The sequence below is a fragment of the Falco punctatus genome (assembly GCF_963210335.1).
Source record: "Falco punctatus genome assembly, chromosome: 5".
In the NCBI taxonomy this organism is placed as follows: Eukaryota; Metazoa; Chordata; class Aves; order Falconiformes; family Falconidae; genus Falco; species Falco punctatus.
This window is the reverse complement of record NC_137584.1, coordinates 4713963-4730655: the sequence shown is the minus strand read 5'-3', so window position 1 is coordinate 4730655 and position 16693 is coordinate 4713963. Positions and strand designations below refer to the sequence as shown.

The 16693-nt window shown below is 36.4% G+C and overlaps 1 protein-coding gene across 6 annotated transcripts in view; it reads right to left on the bottom strand.

Moving 5' to 3' along the window:
• Window positions 1–679: 679 nt before the first annotated feature.
• The window catches only part of MAP3K7 (mitogen-activated protein kinase kinase kinase 7), a 48348-nt gene continuing 32334 nt past the window's right edge, over window positions 680–16693 (bottom strand). For 3 of the 6 annotated variants that reach the window (XM_080389356.1, XM_080389358.1, XM_080389360.1), the window contains 5 exons: window positions 15130–15194; window positions 9380–9488; window positions 6491–6552; window positions 5827–5942; window positions 680–3798 (listed from right to left, as the gene is read on the bottom strand). In XM_080389356.1, coding sequence (XP_080245482.1) covers window positions 3618–3798; window positions 5827–5942; window positions 6491–6552; window positions 9380–9488; window positions 15130–15194 — 533 coding nt within the window. In that variant the 3' untranslated portion in view covers window positions 680–3617. Of the gene's footprint in view, window positions 3799–5826; window positions 5943–6490; window positions 6553–9379; window positions 9489–15129; window positions 15198–16693 lie in introns of all 6 variants that reach the window. The other 3 variants (XM_080389355.1, XM_080389357.1, XM_080389359.1) reach the window with 1 other exon arrangement.

Genomic DNA, 16693 nt, shown 5'->3' with positions numbered 1-16693 from the left:
TATACATGTACACGGGCTTACTTTGATAAGATCCTCCTCTTCAACTAGTTTGCCACAGGGAAATCTGTATTTTGAGGGACTGAATGTGCCGCACTTTTTTTTGCCCTTATCCTTTCCAACTTCCCTGCAGGTTTGAGCAGGGCACCTGGAACAGCAGAGTTGTTCAAAGCAGCTCAGATCAGATCCGAAGCACAATTCCGTGCTCTTCACAGGCAGGGAGACAGTTAAGGGGGACTGTCTCTGTCTGGGGTATGGTAACGGAAACTCTCAAGCAGTAAAATCCATTACGAACAAAACAGAGAAGTTCAGTCTGGACAAATTCCCATTCCCTGGAACAACAAAAGATGAGCACTTATCTTTTTGTGGAACATCCGTACAGAAGATATGGCATTCTTAAAATATCTTGATACTCAGTTATGAGTAGGACTATTCATCCTACACCCTGCTTCTGCACACAGGAAGGGAAGAGCTAATAGCAGAAGAATTTTCTTTTGGTGGTGGGAACAACTGCATGATGATTATCCCCCACCCTGTGTGGGATTCCACTGGAGATAAAGGATGCCCTGGCAAGCGTTGCGGCATTACTACATGTTTGTGGAAGTCTCTCAGCTTTTATTAATTAGATTCCTGACAACGCAATAAAACCCTGTAGCAGAAAGCCACACTGCTCATTCCTGAATCATATGAAATCATTCACCATTTTATGTACAAGTTTTGAATTACAATCTTCAACTTCTCATCAGAAAGAAAACAAACCAAAAAGCCTAAAAGCAGCATTTTTGGCAGAACTGCACAGTGTACAGAAGCATACTTTCAATTACACAATATCTTACAGAACACGTACTGCAACAAAAAGCAGAGCTTGTTACCTTTTCTGAGAAGGCAGTGCCCAGACAAAACTAGAAGTTTTACCTCCAGAATTAGAGGAACAGCTTTAACTGCACAAAAGAGTACACGAAAAAAATTCCTGAACACTCCAGATCGCTTAACAGAAAAATAAAAGTACATTTGTAAACATCTTGAAAATGAGAGCCTTATGAAAATAATAAAGGTCACTGAAAGTCAAGCTGTTAAATTCTTCTTAGCCCAAACAGCTATATTCTACCCTTATAGTCTGGTGGGATTTTTGGTGGTTTTCTGTTGTGGGTGGTTTGTTTTTTTTTTTTTTTTTTTTTTCTTTTTTTTTTTTTTAGAAATGATACACAGATTTTGCCACACAGAACACTTCACTGAGAAATCGGGGCAAATATTTTAAAAATTTTTGGTGGAATTAAGAATGGCACAATTTAAAGGCAAAAGGCCAAACTCCGAATTCCCTCTGAAAATTACAAGAGCAATATAACCTAACTGTCGAATAGAGCCCAGTTCAACAGCGCACGGTAGCACAGTACTACTTTTACAATTTGAGACTCTTTCTGACGTAAACCCTGAAAAGTCATAAGCAACTGTTAAAACAGACTTTTGTATTATGTACCATTAAGTTAGCATTGCATTCATTTTCATTATTCAAACTTTGCCACAAAGTGACTTTTCATATGCAATACTGATTGACCTTAAGTGTATCTGCTTTACGCCAAGACAAACTGTAAAAAATGTCCTGGGAAATGATTTTGTGTATGCAATTATCAACCACATACCTGAAGCCGAGCGTTAGTATTTATGCTGCAATACTTCCTGCCTCAGCAGACGTGATCACCGAGCGTGCCCGTTTTGGTAGGCGGACAGACGTTTGTGAGCAGCAATGCTTTGAATAACTTGTGCTATTCCTAATACTACAGTTATTTTCTTTGCCAATTACATTTTGCTATAAATATGCATGCCCTTAAGTTGATCCCAATATCAGTTTCAGCTAACTAATCAAATTATCTGCTAAGGTTTTGAGAATGATAACCCTTCCTTTATTTAAATGAAATGAGGGAAGGGTTTTTAACTCCCAAAGGTTTGCCAACAATACATTTGTTTTCAAGACAGGATGACACTGCTCAGTAAACTGTTCATCATCTTTGATCACAGATAGGCACAACAGTATTAATGTTTTTTTTTTTAATCAGGTAAGCAGGAAGGGGAAGTGAAAATACCGTTGAGGTTTTCATCCTTAATGTTTTTCCAAGTTCTGCTCATGGGCTCTTACGAATACTTAGTAATTTGAAGTCAGCACAAGTCAAATTTCAGATTACTTATATTTTGAGGGCTCAGCAGCTAAACTTCAGTTTTCTATTTTCCTTTTGCGAAAGGGTGTTATTAAAACCCTGGCCACAACTGACTACACCAAGAGCTTACAGAAGGAATAGTTTCTCATTATATTTAAAAGTGCCTCATTTTTGTACCAGTTAAAAGTTAATTCATAATCCAAATAATCAATCTGCAATGTAAACAAGTAGTTATTTTCTCCCATGTAATAATGGTAAATAACGACACCGATCATTAGATATTCTGCTTGAGTTCATTAAATGCAATTCTTCAGTTACAAAGGCAGCAGGCATTCTGTGATGGACTTCCTTTGAACTATGTTCAAATGAGTGGACTAACTGAGATTCCTGACGGAGATCTAAGCCATTCTCCTCATTTTCTTAATAGCTTCTGCTATTTGCATACTCAACTCCATTTCATAATTTGCTATTTAAAATAAATTCATTTCCCCAAACCCTTCTCTCCCTATCTAAACCAAACTCATTTACATTTATGGTAAATGCTTTTCAGCAAGTAGTTGTAAGAAAAAAATAATCCAAGAAGTGGTGTAACGGGAGCAAGTATTTAAAGTTTTCTATTAATTTGCTTTCTGAATTTCCTTCCAAAGGTACTACACAGGGACAAAAGCTTTAAAGGTTTAAAAACACACTTTCACACATTTTTGCTTCTCTATTTTATACAAAGGACCAACTTTGCATAGTGAATCACCTTTTTAACTTTTGCCTGGTAACTAAATGAAGCTGCATGTCCTTCCCCCCAAGAAAGTAAAGAAAATACAGCCTTTAACTTCAAATATTTTATGAATGCAAGATTACAAGAAATATATTAGTCAAAATGCAGGGCTATCAAGCACTGAATCAAGGATGCTGGCATCAGTTTGCCTTCCATTTTGAATGTGGAAAAAAATATACTACGTCTACAGGTAAAAGGCATCACTAACGCATCATGAATTACTCTGGTCAGCCAACATCACCTTGGTGCATGTTTAAGTCCTGAAAATAATCATTATATTGATAGTCTGAGATGAGACACTGGAACAAAACCATTCTTAAACAGGAAACTTTTTGTTTTGCTCTTATCGAGGTAACATCAAAAACTAAAACCCAGATCTTACAATTTAGCAGCCACTTTAACACTTGTTAGGCTAGCCTTCACACAAGGAGCATGCATACAGCCACTGTTCTTGCTTTAAATCGAGGGCTGTTGGTTAATTCAAGCCACTGTTTTCTCACCTTAGTTGATTAACCTGTTGAACTGGATGTTCACCATAGGAAAAAGAAAATTAAATGATGTTAAGTGTAGCAGACAAATACAGATCACACCAAGAAGATAACACTCATGAGCTGTCATAATAAGGGATAATAATAACAATAAAAAAAATATCAGTCTTTTCTGTGCATATTTTTCATTTGGAAGGTCCCAGGAAATCATGATGTGCCTGGCCGTTTCTGTTGCTGATTTCTGATGACCTCTAATTGTTTTTTGCATTGCTGATAGTAAGTTGAGAGACTTTTGTTTTCATCTAACAGCTTTTTGTGTTCTTGTACCAGACGGGATGTGTTTTGCTGGTCTTTTTCATCCTGGTCCAGTTCTGCTATTAGTTCTTGTCTAAAAAAAAAAAAAAAGTTGTCATTTGTAATCTACTTCTATTTATGTACAGATGACTTCACGTGTTTCAAATCAGTATTTGATTATCAGTCTGAACTCATGGCTGGTGACATTTTGTGCAAAAAAAAAAAAAAAAGCTGACAAAAAAGCAGTCTTATTCTTTAGTGTAGTCTGGGGAAAAATTCTCTTCCAAATCAAATCCACATTTAAACTTTAAAATAGCTGCAAGCCCTAGCCTCAATCTCTGAAATTGTCCTTTATATGTCTTTCAGATGTAGTTCTATAGGTCACAGTCAAACATCTAAGGATGTATAGAAAATTTCAGAAATATATTCAACTCTAACTTTGCTTAGCTATATTTACATTTGAAAACACAAAAGGCAACTTAAAAGACAAAACTGCAATAATTTTGATAGCTTTTTAGTGAAGTGCTGTCTTCTATTTGGACTTGAATTTCTTAAAGCAGTGGAAAAGCAGAATCAAGCAAATTATTTTTGTAACTGTCATTTCACTTAATTTATGCCATAAGTGTTCAGTATGTTTTTTTAGCAACAATTTTAGAGGAACAAACACACTGATAAACTTGCTATAAATTATCTGGCAAAACTGATGTAGCAGTTTGTTTTACTATTTGTTTATGAGGTGACAAGAAGGCAAGCTGCCAGCAATATTTTAGCAACAAAATAGTAGAGGAGAAAGTTCATGTTAATTAATTGTTGCCATATGGTTTGTAACTACAGTTAAAGAAAACTTAATTATTCTATAAAGGTTGAACCAATAACTACCTTAACCAGCATTAAATTCATCAATCACAATACTATTTTTTGTTTTAACACATATGGGCAATTATGTTCTAAGAAGAAAGTTTCAGAGAAATGTGTATGCAGACTTCCAGAAAAAAAGCTAAATTAGGAATCTAAAGGTACAGAATTAACAGTTTTGAAACAGATACACATTTTTATATAATTTATTGATCCTTAGAGACAACAAAAATAAAACCAAAATTAAGATCTTCATGCTAGCTTCAGTATCTTCTAATGCAGCCTAACAATTCGAATTGCATTTGGAAAAAAAAACTGTTCGCAGAATGTCACGACAAAACCGAATAGATGATAGGTCAATCTTACAGTACTTTTTTCCCCTGTTCTTTATGCTGTTTCTAATATATGAGAGGTTTACATACACAGTTCTATCATTAGCTATTCCACAAACACCAAGGCAAGATCCTCAGCTTGCCTGCAGCGGCTCAGACACAGGCTGGTTACCTGGTCTAGCACAGGAGTATATACGACCTCTCAGAACTGCTCCCCAGCATCAGCAAACTGAAATGCTAAGCAGCAGAACACAACAAAACGTATTGCAAACTGAAGTTCTGAATCAGCAATAACTTTGGCTCTAATCCAACAATACACGCAGTTGTTTCACTTATATGCGTACACACGCAAGAGGAAAGAGTCTATTTCTAGCGCACAAGGGTAAGAAGGTACTCAATGGCTTTCGAGTATCAGGCCCTAAACCCCTGGCAGAAAAACAGAGGACGTGTGTTGATAAAACTGTAGTAATTGCAATGATTGACAGAAGTCAGATATAAGACAAAAGCTAACCGTAAAATGAGTTAACAGTGACATATTATTCAAGATTCTATGACCCATTATCCAAGTGATTATCTACAAATTAAAATCTTTAACTGGACAGCACTGAAAATAAAATTCCAAGGTTTTTCAACAGTCCAGGTCTTTCATTTGAGATGACAGAAACTAACATTACTAGTTTGTTACACACACAGATGGGCCACACACATGAAAGTAGGACTTGTCTAGAAGAGTCTTGATATTGATTAGATTTCTCAATTACCTGCTCTAAATATCTCACCTGTACTGAGAAGCCCAGTATTTCTGAGATTAAAGCTGGAAAATAATTATGCCCTATGAAATGTTACTTCAGAAAGCCAGAAATAATAGTCACAGGTAACAGACTCTGTTTAAGAGAAACATACAGAACATAAAAGGTTAAATACATTTCACTTACTTCCTCTGCAACAGCAATGCAATTTCTGTCTGAACTTTCATATACTCTTGTGCCATTTTGCAGTGCTGTTCAAACACAGCCATAGATTCTTTGGAGTTTGGGCACGGTGCTAGAGGCTGAAAATAAATCAGACATGTTAAAAACTAATGAACTGATATCTTAGCATATAGTGTGTTACAGTGTCTCTGCAGTGTATTTATAACATCTTTTAAAAACCAGTAAGCTTTTAAAAATAAGCATTAAACCATGCCCTGGAAAATGTTAGTGCACTGATGCCAAAGTTGTCTCAAACCTCAAATCTGCAGTTATTAATCTGACACTCTCTCTGTCACAAAAATCCAAGTAGTGTTTAATTCCTCACACAACAAATAAAGTGTATACAACAATATAATTCAATAACACTCCAAGAAATAACGTCTTATTTTGACAGTCAAACTCAGCTTATATTTGGTTTTAGGGATCATGTTTCCCAGGGCTTGTTTTTAATAGCTTGATCAAATTTGAGTCAACCAATCTCAGATTACATAATATATTTTTTTTAGCCTTGGTCAAAAGCTAGACAAGAATATAAACACAGGTAAATACGTAGCACTATATTTTGCAGCCCAAAATTTATACGTTAGAATGAAATGCAGGATAAAGGATCTAATAAAGCACTTATTACCTGTAACTGATGATCTAATGTAAGATATGCCATTGGGATGGAGTTATCTGACCCATTGGTCTCTGTAACAATACCAAGAAAATTTTAATGTGTTTTCAGAGTTAATTCTATTCTTACAGGACAAAAACAAGAATTCTAAATCATTTCACAATACACAATCTGAATGTGGAAAGGCAAATGGAAACAGCAGCGTTCCAATCCCAAGGCAGATGAATCATTTTGTTTTTCTAATAAAGTTAAGAACTTCAAAAGTATGGTCTATCACACTAAGAAGAAATAAAGATTAAGGTTATCATCTTACACTCCTAGAAGCCATATAACAGCATACAGATTTTAAAAATACTATATTTGTACAGTTTGCAATCACGTTCTCTATTTATAAAAAAATTGCCATTTCATTCTTGTTTATGAAGGATCAGCCAGCCAGCCCATGCATCTAATGATTTTAAAATTAGAAGCTGTGCAAACCAGCTCTGCCAAAATAAAATAAGCACAACCTCCTGCTCAGTTTTGAAACCTGTTCCCAGTGAGGTCTGTAAGTATCTTCCTCACAACATGCTCTAGGGCATCTTCTCTGCTCTGTAGAGATGCTTCGTGGGTAGCATAGAACCCAATAACCGATCTGTCCCCTGGGCCTGGCTGTTCTCTTCTTACACTGCAGTCACTCTGGATTTCTCTAGTGCTTTCATTCCAGATTTAACATGTTCTGAATTCTTACGGATTCTATCTTTTGGTAGCCCACAGCTGGGGATGACAAGGTTACTGTTAAGCTTTAAGAGACACAGGAGTAAAGACACATGGAGAAACTACTGATTTTATAGCTGCATTATTGCTACTAGAGGATTATATGGAGGAGGGTAGGTGGGAAAAAAAAGGGGCTGCTTACCCATACCCCAAAAGCACCTGCCACAGAGTAGTCGTGGTAGAGAAACTAAGGTGTTGCCCTCAAAGACTATGCTATCTCCAAGAGCAGCTTCAAAAGGAAACAGAAATAAGAGGGTGGGAATGGAGAAAAAGTGGTTAAGTGTATGCTTGTAAGGAAACTGGAAGGTGGTAAAGAAAAAAAAAAAGATAAAAAAAGAAAAACAACCCTAAAACCAGAGACTTAAATCACCACAGTATCTTAAATGAGAACAATATAAAAAGTCCTTCCCTAAATTAGACTACTGCCATATACGGAATACTGCTACAGCAAAGGAATTATTGCAATGTTTCAAATACATCAATGCATGCAAAATACTTCAGATGACATTCCTGAGCATTTCAGCACTGTGTCACAGAATGGTAACTTTTCCTGAGATTGACCAGATTTGGCTGCATCTTCGTTTTATCATTTTGGCTCATCAACTTAAAAATGTACCCTCTTTAACAGAAAACTAAAATTATTTATGTCGTTAGAAATTCAAACAACTCTTTGTTCATGGACTGCATAAACCTAACATGAAAAAACATACATGTGGTACATACCGTATTTACCTAAGTATAAGGTGAGGGGTTTCTGTGGGCCAGAAAAGAGACCTGACTTCACTGCTGGGCTGCATTTAAGGCCAAAGACTTGGGACAAACTGCCTTTGCACTGGCATATGATCCGCAACTTCAGTTCCCAACGAACTGTTAATTGGGTAAGAACTTGCTTTGGCGTGAGGCAGAGACTCCCATAAATGCTCACTGCCTAAAGCCAACTTAGGACCCATGCTGCACAAAAGAGTGCACAGGGTGGGCTGTGGCAGTGGGCCAGGGTTTTGGGAAGTTACGAGTGACAAGGTAAACAGTGTGATCAGCAAAGTGACAATGGACAGAAAGAAGAAAGTACAGAAGCAAAATACAAGAGCACGTAGCCCTCCTCCCACTAAAACGGGGTGGGGTGTTGGGGAGGTACACATCTTACACACAGAATCACCTTATATTTGGTAAAATACAGGTGTGCATATATATATATATACACACATATGTATACTTGTATATATACATATATATACTTGTGCAAGAGTCAGTCCACGTGTGAGTTTCCATTTTGCAGTTGGTTGCAGGAAAAGAATGAGAAAGTCTGATCAGCCAAAGATGAAACAGATCACAAGAAAAAGATTTCAGAATTTGAGGCACCATGAGGTACCAGCTTGAGACTAAGTTTCAGATTCAACATGTATATTTTGGTAACAAAAACATAATTCCTATTTATATTCGAAAAAGGAATTTGCGGGGATCCCTTGTTTTCACGCAGTCTAGTACTGGTTCCTTTTATAATAGAGTGCATTATGACTTTAAAAACTGAATTCAACTACTAAGTTATGTTCATTCTTAATCCTAGTTCATAACAAAAGAACAGTGATACAACAGTAGAAGTATTTACAACACTTCTGCAGACATATTCTAGTTCATTTAAAAACAGTAAGACTGTGTGCACATGTACATTCTGCATAAGCAAAATTAAAAACAGATAAAAATAGAATTAACTTATGCCAGCTGATACTCACCTACATAGCATTTCATTCAAAAAAGTCAGAGCAATGAAAGCTCTAACTGTGCATTCATAATACAAATGCACAAGACTAAAAAGCTCCAAGATGTCTATTCTTCTAATTCCCCCAAAACATACTACAGTCAAAAACTGGTGGTAAAAGATCGACATTAAATACTATCACTGTATATGTACAGTACTTTCTTACAAGCTGAACGCTTACAGGTTTATGTAACTTATTACAATCTATAAAAAATTTTCTTAAAGCCAGTGTGCAAAACAAAGCAGTAATGTAATGATTTAATTTAAGCAGAACTAAAATGGACTGTGACTTTCACGGCTTAACTTTGTTAATGTCTAAGCACATACCCCACATCATAATCAAATAAATATATTTTTTACAGGCAAAAAGTTAACTAACAAAGGGTTACCTGCATCATCAGGTGTCCATGGATTACGAGCTGGCTTTTCAGAGGTTGGTCCCGAGGTAGTGATCATTCTCACACTAGGACTAGATGATCTACTGCTGTTTCTACTCTCCTGAAGGGATAAAAGAAAATAAATTAAAATAACAAGAAAAAAATACAGAGGATTTTTTTGAAGGGTTGACTTAAAAAAAAGGTAAAGAAACCTCAACCTATAATCCTCCCTCCTCCCAAACCTTTTACCCTGAAAGCTCTCCAGATAGTTTGATAAACTTTACATGCATTGCAGGGATAATTTCATCCCCATTTCTACTCCACCTTTACCATATAAAAAGAAATGGATATAACTTGGCTATTCAGCGTAATAAAAAGCAGTGCCGAACAATGTGTTCATGATCTTTTATATAGAAGCGTGAACACATTGCCTAGTAATTTTCACACCACCATTCTGTGATATCTAGCAGCTTCATAACGTAAGGAAGAAATACAGTTTGTCTCCAATGTTTAATCAATGAATGGAACTACATTCAATTAAAGAAATGCAGTTCAGTAACTGTGCTAAACTGTGGCGTATTAATCTACAGTTTTCTTCTGGTTCTTACATTGATGCAGAGGTTATGTTGTTCATCTTCAGAAAACATGAAAAAAGTATTCAAATATATCGGATCAATCAATTAAAGCAAAGCAATTAGAAAATGAGCACATTCTCTGTCACAAAGCAAATTAAGAACTAAAACAAAATTCTGTAGTAAGTTCCTTTATATACAGCTTGACTCCTCTAATTCTTTTGTTTGCCAAAGCGCAAAACCATAATACAGACTTCATTACTCTACTGAGCTTCTTTTTCAGAATTATTATTTACAATATATATTTTCTTATACCTCATATACCCCTTCACTGACATAAAATTAACACAGTAAAGGACTTAAGACTATAAACCTCAGCAAGTTTCGCAGGAAAAAAATGAAGTAAAAAGAAAAGATCCTATTGCAACTCTACTATTTTCAATATGGTGTATTTATCATGAAAAGTTTTAATTAAATGTCCCTATTTTTCAAAAGAAGTATTCAAATATGCATTACCTAGAAACCATATTTCTTCATGACTAATTTCCAAATATCCTGCCTTAATTTAATTTTTAAAAGGCAGATTTCAGTCAAGTAACAATCCAAAGAGTAACAAGATTCTACACACTGAAACATCCATTATGTCAACTGTATTATATTTGTCCTGTAATTTTTATTAACCATTTAGTGTTTTTATGTTAGCCTGAAACAGGGCAATAAACTAGTGCAGAAATAATCCAACGGATAATATTATCAGGATGATGGCATCAGACATTTTGAAAAAGCTTTTGTTTTCAAGTCTTTGTTGATATTAAGCAAGGTTTAAGTTGTCAAGCTTATTGCTTGCTGTCAGTGTCCTCAGATATGAATGATAAACACACTAGGCTGATGTGAAAGGTCAGAAGACAGTGCAAGTACTTTTAACAGTGTTTAAGTCCTTTAAGCAAAAAGAGGTTTGTTGAGTATCCACAGCTGATAGCAAAGGGTACCTGAGAAGGACTCTAGTTACAGTAACTTCTCAATGCTGTACTAGATTGCTTGCTGTACCAGATCATTTTGATCCATCAACAGAAAAAAATAAAAGTATTCCTTGATAACATTGTTTAGACAGAATACTAGAAATAGGAATGAATGCTTCGGATATGAATCCTGTCTAAAGCATTGCGAGGTCCAAGGGAAGTTCCCAAAACTGAAGACCCATTAAATTACAGCAATTGAGTGCATGTTAAGCGAGATGCCTTAGGTCTCCTGGACACCAGCCCCTCTGACAGGTAAGGCAGTGATGACTGACTGTTCTTCAGCATCAGTTTCTGCTCCCCTTTCACAGGTACTCATCCTTGCTTTCTCCAGGTATCTCAGTACACTCAACAGAACTGTTATCAGGTTACTTTCAAATCATCTCTGCCAGGTGGCCAAACCCACAGGGCATTGTTAGCTTCTCAGCTTCCATTTCTCAAAGACTTTCAGTCTTGAAAAGGTGGTGTGCTCTGAGGAATAATCCTCCCCCTCAAGTTTAATTTAAATGGGCAACCCAATTTAAAGAAATCATTGTTACTAGCCTTTTAAAGAAATTTAAAGAAGAGAATTTAAAGAAAGCATTGTTATTACAGATGAGGAGACAGCCTCATTTGCAGATGTTTACCTTGCTGTGAAAAAAACAAACACAAAGTGTGTATGTGACCAATTTAACAATCTCATGGACAGAATGATTCATCTGTATAGTATCAGATGCCCCAAATTATCACACTTTGCTTGCATGCATGTGAGCACATGCATTCTGACCTTGCTCCTCAACTGTTCAATACAGTACATGTTTTTCTTTAATATAATAAATTTTTTTCCACTTCAAAGTAAACTGTGAGAGTTATGGAGACCCAGCACAGTTACTACTACTAAAAAAAAAAAAAAAAAAAAGTTTAAAGGGTAGTTTTGATATTACGATAGCACTGTGAAGGACGGTGTACCAGAACAACCGGACCACTAGAAGGTACAAAACCAAGGACATGGATACTTTACTAGGCATCTGATCACAACCTGCAGTTTGAGTGATAATGCCAAGTACGTTTCTCAGCATCTGTATAAAATATCTGTAAATACTATCCAGTGTAAACAGCAGGTTCGCTGTATTCCTTCAAGCCCACAAAAGTTTTTATGGCTGCAATTCAGAGCCTGCACATCTGTTTGTGTTACAAAGGTGCCTAAGCAAGAGCAGTAGTGCTGGACAGATGGCACAGTACAATGTTTTAAAATGCATGTACAGGGAAATGGGAAGGCAGAAGAAACAATTCAGTGTAAAAAAAATTATGTGGAAAAATGACTAGAGCATCACAGTTATATAGATGGAAACAAACTGTACAGAGAGGGCTGCATTAGTGCTGCTCATGTCACTGGGAGTAAGGTCCAGTCTAAGGTCACTAAACATTAGAGAAATCTGTGAAAAAACAGGATTTAAATAGATGTTCTCAACACCAAACCACTCCAACAGCTGATCCAATGACACAAAACCTTTGGCTTAGCATATTTACCTATGTAAACTGTTGATGTAAAAGGGTCAGTTGAGTAGTAAAATCATCGGCAAAGCACTATTACTGTCTGCTGTTGGTAACGTCAGTAAAAGCAATACTGGAAAATCCTTAAGTGTCTCAACAACATCAAACCAGAAATCACTAAACATACAAACCCCCACAAAAAATTCTGCTAGAAGTACAACACAGAAATAAAATATACACACAATCATAAAACACACAACAAGTTCAGATTAAAACAGACCAGTGGTTAAGCAGGTAGACGAAAGTCTTGGTTTATGCGTTCAGGTAAACGCTCCAAAGTGCAGTATATTTACTATTATCAAGTCCAGTGTTTTCCTCCACCTCAACAAAAATTCCATTATGAACTGGAAAAGCTTTCCTGATTAAGAGAATAGTTATAGCAGAATCATTTTCTATTGACACCGTGGCAATTTTCAGGAAAACCACGTTTAATAAAAAGATTTCTGATCAGCTTTAGTGTGCCAGTCAAGCAATTAAAAGACGCCAAGCGGCACCACGGCAATCCTTCAGCTTTGAGCAGGACAGGGGTGACGAGGCGTGCAGTGCCACGGACGTTAGTGAAGAAGCCTGCGCAGCAGGGTGGGTGTAAAGGAGGACGGAATGCGGGAAAGAAGGATGTTTGCAATGAAGGGAGGGAGGGGGAAGAGGTTTTTCACATTAGAAACTATAACCTATATATGGTACGGTGCATATGGGGATATATGATATAACTGACCAGAGCTACAATAGTCACAGATGTTTCTTTTGCTTTGGCTAGCAGATTACTTATATAGATAGCAGTTCAAGATTTTTAATAAAAAATTAAGGCAGTGAGGTCCAGAGCTATAGAAACGCATAAAGAATAATCTCAAGTCTTTTGCCATAATGACATTGCGTTTGCTTTCTGAATTATTTTGTGGTTTGGTTTTTTTTATATATAAACATACAGATATCAAAAGTTAGCATTAGTTTCAGCAGACTTTTCTTCCTCTTCTCACACCAAAAATGGGATGAAAATTCATTATTAATTTATATGGACAGTGCAAAAGTTTATTCCAAAATGCAATTTTAATGCCTCTTAAAATATTATGTTTTCCAGATTTTATCATAATGTATCCAAAACTGCAGGACAGAAGCAGGTAATTGTAATTCTTCCACTTAGACTTCAATACGCGAACTATCAGAAGCACGTAAGTGTGATTCTGGTACTTCTGTAGATCCTTATCAGAAATTGGTAAAGTAAATACCCCCCCCCCTTTCCTGTATCCTCCTGGTCACAAGGACAATTTAGCTAGAACATCCATACAAGCAGTAAAACAGGTTTCAAAGAAAGATTATTGTAATAGTTATTAAGATATGAAGTAAGTGCTGAAATTATGTATTTTTAAATATTAGCCATTACTTAAAAGGAACACAATGAAAAATTCTGAATAAAAAAGCTACAATTAAATACATTCATACATCGATCAGTGCACTTTGGTATAACCGATGTACTGTTGCTTAATTTCCTCCCCCCCCCCCCAAGTCTTGCATTAATTTTAGTTCTACAATTAACCAAACAGCCTGATCTATTTCTTTACTAAATTTTGCAGATTCAGTTCTTTCTAACAAACCTGTCTTCTCTGAAGATATTAAAATACATTTCTCATTTGTTATTTTCTGATAGATGCACATAGTAAATTTAACTAAAAATACCTGGGGGACTGCCGAGGTTTCTGTGGCTATCACACTCCACAGAATTAAAGAAGGATGAAATGCTGATCTCACTGATAACTACACACCCCAAAAATTACCACCAACTTTAGATAATCGGAGTGGGTTGTTTAATATGGAAACCTGATTAACCTGACATATAAGCTAAGCTCCAGCTTCCTACATCCAAATAATAGGGATCTCAAAATTGCCAATTCACACTAACAACCAAATAATCCTGTGAATTACTGAAACTGACAACAAAGCAATTAAAACTACAAAATAAACACATCTGAACGAAGCATTAGCTATACTGCTCTCATTTAACATGTTGTTAGTTTAATTTGGTTTTAGTTTAAATTCAATTTAGAATACCACTGCGTCTATTACCATGGTCGTTACAATACCAGATAAGAAGCAATGTTATTATAAAATATCTTACTGAGATAGTCTTTTTGTACACAACACTGTGTGACAACATCCTCCTGTAAACCTTTCACAAGAAATGGAGGGATATTACTGTAAGTTACTATTCAGGGTTCACAGATTAAAGATAAATAATACTACTGAACATGCTTTTTATTTTTATGCAGAAAGTGAATCTGTGGTGTGTATAACTGCTTCAGATGATCATAAATAGTAATTACAATTGTTTTCTACATATAGAAAGGTGAAAAGGCTTTCCTGCATAACATCTGTCCTCAGCCAAATTAAGTGATACACAAAACCTGCGTACATAAAAATGTAAATGCTGCTTAATCTATATAGAAAACACTTCTCATCTGGAGCTCATTCATAGATTGCCCTCATGGAATCTCCTTTAAATGCAATACAAATGACACTACAGTCTGCCAAGCTTCCACATCATTTCTATGAAAGCATCAAAGGTGAAGATTTCCAGACCGGTTTCCCTGTACAGATTTGGTGTTGACTTTACTGAAAGATAAAGAAGAGACAAGAAAGATGTTACCTGACTGGACTCTGTTCCAGCAACACTAAGATCTTGAATGGATCTGCGCCTCTGCTGTCCGTTTCCTGCTGGGAAAAAAAACAAAACAAAAACAAACCAGTGAAATCTATTCAGAACAAAATAAGAAGGGTGCGACTGTTGCAGAGGAGCTTGGAATTTGTACAAATCCACAGAGAGAAAGGGAGAGGGAGAGAGAGAGACAGCTGCAGAATTTTAACTCAAAACACGCTGGCCTGTCAACAAAAAGTATACCCTAATACAATAACCACTCCTACCACATGAATAGCTGCTGCACTCTACTCCACCATCTTCTGTCACATGTATTTGGTCTGGCTTAGTACTCGGGGCAGGAGCTGATGACGACATCTATTTCAAGTGCGTTACGTTATGGGGATTTCTAAAAGCTAGACCGCGAAGATAACAGGCTGCCAGCTTTAACCTGTTGCTCTTTGGCATGGCTCAAGGAACACAGCACGGACTTCTGCCCGTGTGCTGCTCCCCTCACGAAAATTAAGTGAAAAACTCTTTCTTCTGGTCTTTGTCTCCTTCAGATGAGCAAAACTATGTCCTATTCTCATGCTTTGAGAAGTGTGAAAAGGGGACTGTTCAGCTAAATCACATCTCACCATCAACCTCTGAGCACAATGCTGTAATCTTTTCCTCTTCTCCTTCCACCTGTTAGCAATTATCCACCAGTGACAGCTATATAAAACAGTTTAAATTTTAACACTGACACGCAATCAAAGGCATTTCCAGGAAACAGTCTCCTTAAAAATAAAAGGAGATTATGCAACAGAATCTCCCTGGCTACTTTGATTTTTATTATGGTGATTGTTCATATTGCCTCTTGAGAGCAGGTCAGCTGTCCAAAAGGAAACACCAAAACGTCCCGAGGAACAGCTGACAATGCTCAAAATTCTTGCTCTTAGCTCTGCATTACGTAACTTTTCTACCAGAGGGGAGCATCTGAAACATGTCCTGCAGCCGCGGCAGCCCCTCGCCCAGCGATCCGGCACGCAATGACCAACCCAGTTCACTCAAAGCCCTGCAACAGGCATCACATTTTTAACCTTTTAGATACTTCTTATTCAGCATCATTTCCACAAGACTCCACAGCCTAGCTTGACAGGTGTTTTGATTTGTAACAGTTACTACAAAAATGTAAGACTACTTAAAATTAATCAATACATTTAATGGTATCATACTTTAAATTTTAAAATACAAGTACTATTACATGTAGAAACACATTACCACAAAACAGCAATAAAAAATTCTCAGTGTCACTTTACTGATCTGTCATGACATTTTATAGTCTAAAATGGGAATATATTCTTTGTTCTGACTATAAATGACTTTGAATTGCAACTTTTCTGTGGTCTTGATCTTTTGCTTCTAAAATTCAGGGAAAGTACACACTTAACCTAAGCAACAATGGCTATATTATGTTTAATACTTCAATATTTGCGATCGTGTGAATGACAAACCTATGTCAAAATTTCTGGACTTGTTCGTTTGCAGTGAACTCTTTCACTACCTAATCAGTTCACAAACAAGATTATATATG